Source organism: Macaca nemestrina, chromosome 18 (assembly GCF_043159975.1).
Source record: "Macaca nemestrina isolate mMacNem1 chromosome 18, mMacNem.hap1, whole genome shotgun sequence".
Taxonomy (NCBI): domain Eukaryota; kingdom Metazoa; phylum Chordata; class Mammalia; order Primates; family Cercopithecidae; genus Macaca; species Macaca nemestrina.
This window is the reverse complement of record NC_092142.1, coordinates 68,304,865-68,318,402: the sequence shown is the minus strand read 5'-3', so window position 1 is coordinate 68,318,402 and position 13,538 is coordinate 68,304,865. Positions and strand designations below refer to the sequence as shown.

Here is a 13,538-nt window from a genome sequence, read left to right as displayed (position 1 = left end):
ATGCACACTTACAAAGTTGCTTGAAATTCATAGAAATGTGATGTTCAAAATACCAATAAAACAAATGCTGAAAATAATTTCTTACTCACTTGACATGTCAAGCATTTTTTAAAAGCTCCAACAAGTTCACCTGTACCTAAGCAAATTTATTATTCTGACTTTCATTTTATAGCTGTCTATAATGTTTCTAAATCTCTTAATATGGTGGTTTCTCATTTAATCCATATTATCATCTTCTGATGGTTTTAGAATAATGTAATGAATGTCTGCTATTTATGCCTGCCTAGCATCCATTCCCCCTTCTTCTGTTAACATCACCTTAATTCTCCTTTGAGAAACCGCCACTTTCAGTCCATGTGGTTCTAGGAAAATTGCCCCATTCCCTGGGTACAGGTCTGAAGTGACCTGATATAGGCCTGGCCAATCAGAACATCTGGTTCCCCTTGGCCATGATTGGAACATGGATGAGTAAGTCCCAGTATTTCTGGCTGGAATGACTGGGAAACAGATATTACAAAGACATCAGTTCTCTCCAAATTAATTTATGGATTTAATATAATTTTAATCATTCTTAATCCAGAGGATTTAAGAATGATAAAATCATTCCAAAATTTATCTAGAGAAATAAGTAACTATACTATACCATCCAGCAATTGTCTATTGTTACTTTTCAAATTTTTCTTCGCTGGTACAGTCCACTTGAATTACCAGATATTAAATGTTATAGCTACAAAATACAGTGTGGGGCCGGGCACGGTGGCTCGCGCCTGTAATCCCAGCACTTTGGGAGGCCGAGGTGGGAGGATCACGAGGTCAGGAGATCGAGACCATCCTGGCTAACACGGTGAAACCCCATCTCTACTAAAAATACAAAAAATTAGCCGGGTGTGGTGGCAGGCACAGTTACTTGGGAGGCTGAGGCAGGAGAATGGCATGAACCCGGGAGGCAGAGCTTGCAGTGAGCCAAAATCGCGCCACTGCACTCCAACCTGGGCAACAGAGCAAGACACCGTCTCCAAAAAAAAAAAAAAAAAAAAAACCAAAAACAAACAAAAAATACAGTGTGGTATGTTACAAAACACTAAAATGGAATATACTAGAAACTCCAGAATCAGAGCAGAGAATATAAAAAGTGCTATTTAAAAAGGTATATTGGCCGGGCGCGGTGGCTCAAGCCTGTAATCCCAGCACTTTGGGAGGCCGAGACGGGCGGATCACGAGGTCAGGAGATCGAGACCATCCTGGCTAACACGGTGAAACCCCGTCTCTACTAAAAATACAAAAAACTAGCCAGGCGAGGTGGCGGGCGCCTGTAGTCCCAGCTACTCCGGAGGCTGAGGCAGGAGAATGGCGTAAACCCGGGAGGCGAAGCTTGCAGTGAGCTGAGATCTGGCCACTGCACTCCAGCCCAGGCTACAAAGCAAGACTCCGTCTCAAAAAAAAAAAAAAAAAAAAAAAAAAGGTATATTTAAAATCAATGAGGAAAGGACAGGTCATCTCATCCCAAGAGGGGCAGATGTATAGCATGCAAATTGCACCCCATCCTCAGGCACACTCACTGCAGACATCACTAATTAAGCATAGCACTTGTTCCTGCTGAACCCAGATATGGCCTTGGATCTTTCCCCATATGGCACTCTAGGCAGCTACCACCAAGCTATCAGACTAAGCATGCAAGAGGATTATTTGACAAATAATGCTGAGGTAATCAGTTAACTATTTGGAAAAATAAATAAAGTTAAACCTCTAGTGCATACCATATGCCAAAATAAATTCTACATAGATTAAGAAGTTAAATGTAAGAATTGAAACCATAAAAGGACTAGAACAAAGCTGTTGCAAAAGACATCCTGAGAGAAACAGAGAAGCTCTGCAATGAGAAGAAATGGGAGAGAGTAAGAGCAACTGTCCTCAGCACTGCCTTGGGTTCCTGACATCTGAGGCCCAGCTCTTCCTGAAGTCCTAAGACCTGTCTGGTTCTTTATAATATCTCCATCCTTTTATTTGAACTCATTTAAATAGGTTTCTGTGTTTTGAAACCCAAGGAGCCTTGAATAAGGCACGTGCATTTTCTTTCTTTTTTAAAATTTTTGTTAGTTGATCAATTCATTTTATTATAAATAAGTAAGTTTAGGCTGGACATGGTGGCTCACACCTGTAATCTCAGCACTTTGGGAGGCTGAGGCAGGCAGATCACCTGAGGTCAAGAGTTCGAGACCAGCCTGGCCAACATGGAGAAACCCTGTCTCTACTAAAACTACAAAGATTAGCCAGGCATGGTGGCACATACCAGTAATCCCAGCTACTTTGGAGGCTGAGACAGGAGAATTTCTTGAACCCAGGAGGTAGAGGTTGCAGTGAGCCAAGATGGTGCCTCTGCACTCCGTCCTAAGCAACAGAGCGAGACTCTGTCTCCAAAAAAAAAAAAAAAAAAAAAAGTTTATACCATCTGAGTCTCTTTCAATGAAACATTAAAGCTTCCAATTTTTCCCATCCTGGCTAACACGGTGAAACCCCGTCTCTACTAAGAAATATAAAAACTAGCCGGTCGAGGTGGCGGGCGCCTGTAGTCCCAGCTACTCGGGAGGCTGAGGCCGGACAATGGCATGAACCCGGAAGGCAGAGCTTGCAGTGAGCTGAGATCCGGCCACTGCACTCCAGCCTTGGCTACAGAGCGAGACTCCGTCTCAAAAAAAAAAAAAAAAAAAAAAAAGCTTCCAATTTTTCTAAGTGTGAGGTATAATTTTTTTTTTCATTTTTAAAATACAGGTTGGGTCTCACTAGATTGACCAGGATGATCTCGAACTCTTGGCCTCAAGTGATCCTACCACCTCTGCCTTCCAAAGTGCTGAGATTAAAGGAATGACCCACCACACCTGCCTAGGTGTAACATTTTACATGCATGACAGATTAAATTCAAAAATACACTGCTCAACTTTCTCATCTATTTCATTAAGTTTACTTTCCATGACACATTCAAGATAATTTACACATTTTAAAGCAAGAGGGTCAGAAGATAGCAAAAAGAAAAATGTTGTAGAAAAACCAAAGAAAAAAAAACTGTATTTCACATATTCTCAACTAATTGTAGCATTCTAGCAATGTCTTGGGGGCCAGAAATAAAGCCAAGTTTGAATTTTATAATTCTTTTATTATTTTGAAAGGCAAATCTATGATACCATAATCACTAGCACTTTGTTCATATATAAAATTATTTCATGAGTTTTGTTTTTACACTAAAATCAAACACAAATTTTATTAAGGAATCAGTGTACTTTCCTCAGAAAGATACTTAAATAAAGTAACCAAATCAATTTTATTTCTCCAGGCACAAAATATTAAACATAACTGACCATACCATCATCTCTCCAAAGGAATTCAAAAGCTCTTTTCTCTAATCTAGAAAAAAGACCCTTTAAAGGAAGAATATGCTCTCATTCCATGTGACCAGATATAGTATACTGTTTATAAACTAAAATGTTTCTTCTCAAACCCCAGAGACAGCAGACAGAGTTACATGGCTTAAGTGCTTTACAACAAGGCTGAATAGTATGAGGGTAACACTCTCCAAATTATTCCACTTTTCCACTGATAACCATTCTTCTACTGCCCCTGGATAGAAATCTCAGGGCTAATTGACTATATCCAATCAACCACTGTATCCTATCATTTCTTTCTTTGAAACAGTGTCTCTCAATTTTTTCACCCCAGTGTTTCTAAAGGATCAAACACCTGTGCCAGTAACAAAAACTCACTGCAGAATATTCTCTGTAAGTATCAAATTTTTGGGTGCACGGGCAGTTGGAAGGAGACTATCTAGGTAAGAAAAACTTCTTAGTGGACTCTACTATGTCCCCTGACAAGCATCAACTGCTTTAAAGTATTTCTTGAATTGAATCCTCCTCTCTATTCCCACTGCCACTACCACAACCAGCTCCAAAGATGATCACCTCTGGCTTGGATTATTTTTCACTACAACAGCTGCTGTTTTTCCCACCTTTGGCCTTTCCTCTTTGCACTGCATCCAGTGCTTCCACTGCTGCCAACCCAAAATTCTGTTCCCATCATATCACTTCCTGGATCAAAAATGAATTGCATCAATTTCCCACCTCTTCTATCTCTTCAACCTTTCACTCTTTCTGTTGGTTGGCCTTTTCTCTTGCTATACAAATCTGTCCCAATTATTTTCCCATTTAAAACAAAACAAGGCCGGGTGTGGTGGCTCACGCCTGTAATCCCAGCACTTTGAGAGGCCAAGGTGGGCGGATCACGACGTCAGGAGATCGAGACCATCCTGGCTAACACAGTGAAACCCCATCTCTACTAAAAAATACAAAAACTTAGCTGGGCGTGGTGGCGGGTGCCTGTAGTGCCAGCTACTCGGGAGGCTGAGGCAGGAGAATGGCGTGAACCTGGGAGGCGGAACTTGCAGTGAGCCCAGATCACACCACTGCACTCCAGCCTGGGCAACAGAGCGAGACTCCATATCAAAAAAAGGAATAAATAGAAAGCATAGTCTACTCACTGCCTTCTGCTCCTGTCACTTTGCTGAAACTGCTCTTATGAGAACTCCAGTGGTCTTGTATGCTAATGATCAAACCCAATGGACTTTTTAGCTCTCAACTTTCTTGGCATCTGTAATATCTGAAGATGCCAATCACCTCCACCTCCTCGAAATTCTTGCCTGTCTGACCACCACTGCACACTTTTCTCCAGATTGTTCTCTTACCTCCCGGACAATTCCTTTCCAGATTCTTCCTCCTTCGCCCTGGCTCTAAATGTAGGGGTTCTGCAGGATTCCATCCTGATTCTACGTCTCAATTTGCACTACTCTTTTTTTTTTTTTTTTTTTTTTGAGACAGAGTCTCGCTCTGTTGCCCAGGCTGGAGTACAGTGGTGCAATCTCAGCTCACTGCAATCTCTGCCTCCCGGGTTCACGCCATTCTCCTGCCTCAGCGTCCCGAGTAGCTGGGACTACAGGCACCCGCCACCATGCCAGCTAATTTTTTTGCATTTTTAGTAGAGACGGCATTTCACCGTGTTAGCCAGGATGGTCTCGATCTCCTGACCTCGTGATCCACCCACCTCAGCCTCCCACAGTGCTAGGATTACAGGCGTGAGCCACCACACCTGGCCTACTCTCTCAATGACTTCATCCACACTCACGCATCAATTATCACTTCTATCCTGACATCTCATAAATCTTGATCTCAGTTGACATTTCTCTTGATTACAGTCCTGAATGCCCAGCCAGCTACTGACCTTTTCCATCAAGATGTCACACAGGTAATTCAAATTCAACATGCCCCAAACTAAACTTATCTTCACTCAGAAAACTAGTTTGTCCTCTGTTCATTTTAGTTTCACAGTTATCCAGCTTCTGAAGCCAGATATCCAGGAGTTAGCCTCCAGTTCTTTCTCTTAAGACCTTAAACATTTAGGCCTGTTGTTTCCATCTCACCATTTCTCCACTACATACTGTCCTATCCAGTCTCGCTATCCTTATGGTGTCACAATAGCCTCCTAACTGCTTTACCTTACCTCGTGTCTACAGCTCCTATACTCCATCTGCCACTCTCAACTTTCTAAAACATTTTCCCTCATTTAAAGCACTTTGGCAGCATCCTGTGGCCTAAAACTTTCTCAAAGCACATGTATATCAGTAAAAATTTGAGTATATGCCCTCAATCTATGAACATTTATTAATGAATATATACTATAAACCATAAATAAAATATATAAACCAAGAAAGACTGAGATACAGAAAAATAAAGATATAAACATAACCCAGATGAAGTCATGCTATCATTAGCTACTATATGACTCAAAGTACACTACATTCTTAAGGTGAAGTTCATTATCGACGATAACGTGTATATATATCCATATTTCAAAGTCTTCTTGACAATTTCATTTTTTAGGCTGACTCCTTGACAGATATAATTACCTTGAAATGTGACAAAGAGCTCCCACCAGGAGGAGAAACGTCGGTTCTACCTTTTTGTTATTGTTTGCAGTGTTAAAATTATCTCTAATCTACTATTTCTTTGTGCAAATCTCTAAGCCACTTGTTCATTTTGTGAAGATTAATGTAATTAAAAGCAGATAATATAAATCCACTCAACCAGGCTCAAGTAAACTGCAATAAGTTGCATTCTGATAACAGCAGCCAAACTAGTAAGGACACCACTGTCAGTTCCTCAGCTTTGTGAAGCTTCTGTTCCTGTCACTTTGCTGAAATTGCTCTTATGAAGACTCTAACAATCATAAGGCATCAGCTTGTATATCGAGTGTGTAACGGCACCATCTTATAAGACGAAGAGAACCAGTGTTATCTATATATTAAATATTAATAGGCCGGGCGCGGTGGCTCAAGCCTGTAATCCCAGCACTTTGGGAGGCCGAGACGGGCGGATCACGAGGTCAGGAGATCGAGACCATCCTGGCTAACACAGTGAAACCCCGTCTCTACTAAAAAAAAATACAAAGAACTAGCCGGGCAGGTGGCGGGCGCCTGTAGTCCCGGCTACTCCGGAGGCTGAGGCAGGAGAATGGCGTAAACCCGGGAGGCGGAGCTTGCAGTGAGCTGGGATCCGGCCACTGCACTCCAGCCTGGGTGACAGAGCGAGACTCCGTCACAAAAAAAAAAAAAAAAAAAAAAAAAAAAATTAATAAAGCTCAATTTCTTTTTTTTTTTTTTTTTTGAGACAGAGTCTTGCTCTGTAGCCCGGGCTGGAGTGCAGTGGCCGGATCTCAGCTCACTGCAAGCTCCGCCTCCCGAGTTTACGCCATTCTCCTGCCTCAGCCTCCGGAGTAGCTGGGACTACAGGCGCCCGCCACCTCGCCCGGCTAGTTTTTTGTATTTTTAGTAGAGACGGGGTTTCACGGTGTTAGCCAGGATGGTCTTGATCTCCTGACCTCGTGATCCGCCCGTCTCGGCCTCCCAAAGTGCTGGGATTACAGGCTTGAGCCACCGCGCCCGGCCTTTCTTTTTTTCAAGTTGAAAAAGTAAATATAAACCTCATTTAGAGACAATTGCTTAGCACTACGTACAAGGCTCTCGATAACCTGGCCTTTGCCCACCTTTCCAGACTGCTCTCCTAGCACACACTTCCTGTACCTTACCACACTTTACTTCTCTCAACAAATCTGCTACTTATCACTTTCTTACCTTTGACATGCTGTCTCCTTTGCACTCCTACCTCCAGCGCCCTGTGTTCTCACCTCTATTAAAGCGTCTATCACAACCTGCAATAACTGTTTCCTTACTAGCCTAAAAGGGCAGGGATTACTCCCAATTTGGAATTCCCAGCATCTACCACAACACTTTGTTTGCAGTAGGTACTTAATAAATGTTGGGGCCGGGCGTGGTGACTCATGCCTGTAATTCCAGCACTTTGGGAGGCCAAGGTGGGTGGATCACGAGGTCGGGAGTTCGAGACCAGCCTGGCCAAGATGGTGAAACTCCATCTCTACTAAAAATACAAAAATTAACTGAGCGTGGTGGCAGGTGCCTGTGATCCCAGCTACTCGGGAGGCTGAGGCAGGAGAAGCACTTGAACCCGGAAGGCAAAGGATACAGTGAGCCGAGATCGGGCCACTGCACTCCAGCCTGGGTGACAGAGCAAGACTTCATCTCAAAAATAAATAAATAAAATGAAATAAATAAATAAATGTTGACAGAATGAGAATGGTCTAAATTATTCTGGTTGGCTTTCAATAACTTGCATAATCTGGCTTCAATCTATCTATCCAACTTTATTTTCTTCCCTCAAGTCCATACCAATTAGCCATTCCCCTCACTTTGTATCATATGTCATGCTCATTTTGGCTTTTGCTCAGGCCATCCCCTCAACTTGAACTGACTTCAGTCTACAGAGAAGTAGCCTGTCCTTCAAGCCTGAGATCAAATCTCCTTTCCCTAGGAAGTCATACTCAATTCCTTCATCACCCAATTAATCATTCCCTTTAGTGAACTCTTGAAGAGTGAGTTTTACACACTTTAGCAACTATTTTCTATGGGGTAGTTTTTCCTTTTCCCTTTTTTTGAAGACAGGGTCTCGCTCTGTCACCTAAGCCGGAGTGCAGCGGTGCAATCTGCAACTTCCGCAGAAAAACAAACAAACAAACAAACAAACATTAGCTAGCATTGCGGTGCACATCTGTAGTCCCACTACTAAGGAGACTGAGGTGGGAGGAACGCTTGAGCAAAAGAGGTTGAGGCTGCAGTGAACTGTGATCGTACCACTACACTCCAGTCTGGGCAACAGAGAGAGGCCTTGTCTCAAAATAAATAAAATGCATAATTTTAAAATCCTGATTTTTTTTTTTTTTTTTTTTTTTTTTTTTTTTTTTTTTTGAGACGGAGTCTCGCTCTGTCGCCCAGGCTGGAGTGCAGTGGCCGGACCTCAGCTCACTGCAAGCTCTGCCTCCCGGGTTTACGCCATTCTCCTGCCTCAGCCTCCCGAGTAGCTGGGACTACAGGCACCCGCCACCTCGCCCGGCTAGTTTTTTGTATTTTTTAGTAGAGACGGGGTTTCACCGTGTTAGCCAGGATGGTCTCGATCTCCTGACCTCGTGATCCGCCCGTCTCGGCCTCCCAAAGTGCTGGGATTACAGGCTTGAGCCACCGCGCCCGGCCTAAAATCCTGATTAAAATGTAAGGCATTATTATACTATTTAGTGGAAGATGCAAGCAAGCAGCATTATTTGTTGTCCAGTTAGTTACCAGTGTACTAACCTAGCCAGGAACACTGATTGGATCCTCGAATAGTCAGCTGAGAACAGCAAAACACTGTTCTACTGCACTCCAGCTAAGCAACAGAGCGAGACTCCATCTCAAAATATTTCATTTACTTATTCATTTATTTATTGGCAGCGTTTCTGTTCACCCAGCCTGGAGTGCAGTGGTGCAATCATGGCTCCCTGCAGCCTCAACCTCTGGGGTCATGCGATCCTCCCACCTCAGACTCTCAAGTAGCTGGGACTACAATTGCGCCACTACACCCAGCTAGTTGTTTGTTTGTTTGTTTGTTTGTTTTTCAATTTTTTGTACAGACAGGGTCTCGTTATGCCGCCCCGGCTTGTGTCAAACTCTTAGCCTCAAATGATCTTCCTGCTCTGGTCTCCCAAAGTGCTGGATTACAGGCATTAGCTACCACACTTGGCTTTTTTTTTTTTTTTTAAAGCTAGTCAAGTGAAGCAGTGAGAGTGGAAAAGGAACAAATAATCTGTAACTAGTTGTGATCAATTAGTTGTAAACACCACTGCACTTGGACCAGCACAAACTAATTCTTAACCTATTCACCTAAAATAATTCTTATCATGTATTCTTCTTCAGGTAAAAATGGAGCCCTGGGTTTTATTTTAACAACTTGCCATCCTGGCTATTTCGAGAGTGTCTTTGTTAACTCGTAGCATACCTTCATGATCAGGTCCTACCTTCCTCATTCAGACTTGTGTTCTTCATTGCTGTATTCCCGGTCCCTTAAAAAGTACTCAACACATGAATTGCAAAATGAATTAACAACTTTGAGGGAGGTGTTATTATCATCCTGGCTTTATAGATGAGGAAACTAAGGTTTAGTAAGATTAAGTAACTTGCCTAGGGGTTACAAACCACTAGCCAGAAACAAACCCACATCTGACCACAAAATCCTTGCTTCTACTCTACCCTACTGGCTAGAGTAACTTTTTAATGTCTTGCACTTCTGTGTCTTTACTGGTGGCAGCTCTCTCTTCTTAAGGGGAAGCTCAATTTAAGCTTCATCAACCTGGGCATCCTCAACCTCTGATTCCCATGATGGACCTATATAGACCTCTATCTTTGGGTTGTGCCCTCTCCAAACTTCTATTAAAATAGCACTTTTAGCCCTCTGCTGTACTTATTTACTTCTCCTCCTTTTCCCCACATCTCAACTCTAAACTTCCTGAGGGCAGGAATCAGGTATCTTCAAGTGTCTCTGGCATGAGTTAAGTGTTAAGTAAATATCTGATGAACGAATAAATAATTCCTGCAAATCCCTGAGATAAAAAGGAAGCTTTTCATTCAATTCCCTAACCACAGGCAACCAAAGACTATAGCTTTCCCTGGTGTGGGGTTGGCAAGAGTGCCTGAAATTCCCTGCCCACATCACAGAAAAGCATCACTGTGCGATGATACGGCAGTTTTTCAAGTTTTGAGATATCTAATGGAAGGACAATATGGTACAGCTTGAAAACTTTAAAGACTAAACTTAATGATACGGCAGTTTCTCAAGTTTTGAGACATCTAATGGAAGGACAATATGGTACAGCTTGAAAACTTTAAAGACTAAACTTAAAATCTATCTTCTAAAAGTGGTCTACCTGGATGGGACACCAGCTCTCAATTTTAAATAATGTTTGACTAGTTCAATTAAATCATTGTTTTCAGTGGTTTTACATATTTTGAGTAATTTTATTTTTACACCCAGTGGCTTCAAAATGCAACGTCATAAATCTACTATATTGACTTCCTCACAACTTATAAGAACAAAAACTGCTTGTCTTATACAAAGTGGGAAAATAAAGTAGAACCTGTGTGTTAGGCAAAAAGGCATTCAATAAACATGTTATTATGCTGCCATCTTTCTAAAAGCACACATGGCCTATTTTAGTCCAATAAAGACTGGGAAGCATTTGCTACAAGGTTTTCATTTTACTAGTCTGAATACTAGGTTCAAACTATACCTACACAAAAAGTGGGTTGTTTGTTTTTGAGACGGAGTCTTGCTCTGTCATCCAGGCTAGGCATCCAGGCTGGAGTGCAGTGGTGCCATCTTGGCTCACTGCAATCTCCACCTCCGAGGTTCAATCGATTCTCCTGCCTCAGCCTCCCTAGTAACTGGGATTACAGGCATCTGCCACCATACCCGGCTAATTTTTGTATTTTTAGTAGAGACGAGGTTTCGCCACGCTCTCCTGACCTCAGGTGATCCACCCACCTTGGCCTCCCAAAGTGCTGGGATTATAGGCATGAGCCACCATGCCTGGCCAAAAAGTGTTGGGTTTTTTTTTTTTTTTTTTTTAAACATGGTGTAAAAGGTTCAATTGTCTGCCCATCACAAGTGAGGACTACATAAATAGTGCATTCTGGATGTAAGAATTTATAACCAAATGCTTAGCTAGACCAATTTCAAGGTACATGTTTAGAGTAACAATTTTTTTATACACACACCCAAACCACAATCTTAATTTTACTCCTATTAACACTAATTTCCGAGCAATGTCTAGCCCCACCTAGACATGCAATATAAATAAGGTTTATAAATAGGACATTATAAAGGTGGGACACTGGAATTTCACAACTGGTGTACATGAAATCATTTCTGGTAAACCAGTATTTTTCCAAATATTCACAAGCTGATTTATAAGAAAGTGAAAATCCATTGTGCCAAGTTGGACTTCTGGCCCCTCGGTTTGATTGGTCCTTCTTCACCAGCAGCCCCCAGCCCTTCCCTTCTGTCCTTCCTCTGCCAGGAATACCCTCCTGACTCATCCCTGCCTGCCTATGTCCATCACTTCCTTGGAGACCCGGCTCAAGATTCAGATCCGGGAAAAAGTCCTCCCTGGCTAATTCCATCTCCACTACTTTCTAACTTTGCATTCCTTTGGTATTTAAATATAGTTTGCACGACGTAATCGCCAACTTCATTCCTTTCCTCCCTATAAGTTGTTTTGCATTTTTCTATCATTTCTCCAACTAGAGACCAAGTAGGGACAGCATCTTCTTTTATATTCTTTTCAACACAGCTAGCAATAATCACCAGCGAAAGAAAGCTGACCGCTCAAAAATTTAAGAAGAAAGCAACTGACTCTTCGTTTATAATTTACAATATCACCTCCAACATGCATGAGTTCTTAGAGGAGAGGAATTTTATTTTTGCCCTAGTTCAAATTCATCACGAAAGATCCAACTTACAGATCACATACATATAACTTACTGTAAAGAATAATCCTGGTTACTGAAACCTATTTTGTGATTTGCCATTTCAAGTTTCTTACAAAAACCCTAATAGCGCGCCTGTGAGTGGTAGGAAGCTGGCAGCAGACTTGCAAAAGGGGCAAAACTCTAGTTGGCAGTAAATGTTCAAACACGTGAGCCTCCACTGTTAAACAAGGTTCATTAACCACACAGACTTGCTGTTTCAGCTTTCTGGCTTCAATGAAGTGCTATGATCTCCTTTGGTTATTGTTGAGAGCCAATGATGGGTTAAATTCCCATAAATTAACCAGCTCTTTGGTGGGTTGCCCAAGCATACAGCTGGCATCGGTGTGGACGGACTTTTTTTTTTTTTTTTTTTAATAGACCCACCCGCCCCGAGGAGCCAGAGGTGAGTGAGTTAAGCGCCAACCCGGCACTTCTCAGCGGGCAAACGGAGACAGACACACTCGAGCCGTTCGCTCTGCCTCAAGTTCTTAGTGTCAGCTTATCGGGCCGAGAGGAGGCTTCATAGGCAGCTGCTTTTTACTCAGTCTCAGCCGAGTCTTCCTTAGGGGCTGCAAGTAACACTTCGGCGGCTTTTCCTTTTCCCAACTTTTCCTGCAAGAAGCATCCGTTTTTCCACACTGAAAGCTCCAGAAACCCGGGTTTGGGGAGAGAGGGGGAGAGAACCGGCTCGCCCCGCCGGCGGGGCAAGGAACAAAGTGAGCTCCCGCGAGCCCAGGCCGCCGCGGCCCGCCCACCCTCCCGCCCGCCCGGCCGGCCCCGCTCACCCTCCAGCAGCACCTCCTTGCCCGCGCGCTTCAACGCCTGCACGGCCTGGTCGTGGGTGGCCTGGCGCAGGTCGGTGCCATTCACCGACAGGATGGCGTCGCCCAGCCGCAGCGCCCGGCTCTGGTCGGCGGCCAGCCCCGGGAAGATCTTGGAGATGAGGATCGGCATCCGGTTCTCGCGGCCGCCCTTGATGCTGATGCCCAGGCCGCCCGCCTCCTGCTTCACCACCCGCACCCGGCGCACGGGAGGCGACGCGCCCGCCTCACCCGCGGGGCTCCGAAGTGGCGCCGGCGGGCTTGGGGGCCCCAGGCCGCGGCTTGGGCTCCCGGGCAGCGAGTCGCCCGCGCCGCCGCCGTTCGGGAGGCCGTTGAAGGCGGCTGCCGCGGGTCCCAGAGCGGGCTCCAGCTCGGCCGCGGCGGCGTCGCCCGTCAGGCTCAGGCTCTCCCCGCTCAGCTCGGCCACCACTCGGACCCAGCGCTCCCTCAGGAGCAGCTCCACCAGCCCCGCTTTGGTGGCCCGCGTCCACACCGCCATGGCCGGCCCCGCTCCAGCCGCCGCAGCTACCCTCATTCCAGTCAGGCAGCCTCGGCGCTTCCCCCTTCCCGCCCGGAGGGGCGGGCCCGGCCCCTCCCCCGCGTGATTCATTATTCATGAGGCCACGCCTGCCTCCGGAGGGGCGGGGCCGGCGCAGCCGCTTCCGGGAGGTGCAGAAGTTGTCTGATCCCTTGCCTCTCGCCGGACGTGGGCAGCCCGAGTGCAGTGGGACTGCATTTCTCATTCTCCTTCCATTGGCTCCCCACGG

General features: G+C 44.6%; 1 protein-coding gene across 1 annotated transcript in view; it reads right to left on the bottom strand.

Moving 5' to 3' along the window:
• The window catches only part of LOC105491365 (syntrophin beta 2), a 114,635-nt gene extending 101,120 nt beyond the window's left edge, over positions 1-13,515 (bottom strand). The window contains exon 1 of the mRNA XM_011757705.2: positions 12,736-13,515. Coding sequence (XP_011756007.1) covers positions 12,736-13,381 — 646 coding nt within the window. The 5' untranslated portion in view covers positions 13,382-13,515. The remainder of the gene's footprint in view (positions 1-12,735) is intronic.
• Between the last annotated feature and the right edge of the window lie 23 nt (positions 13,516-13,538).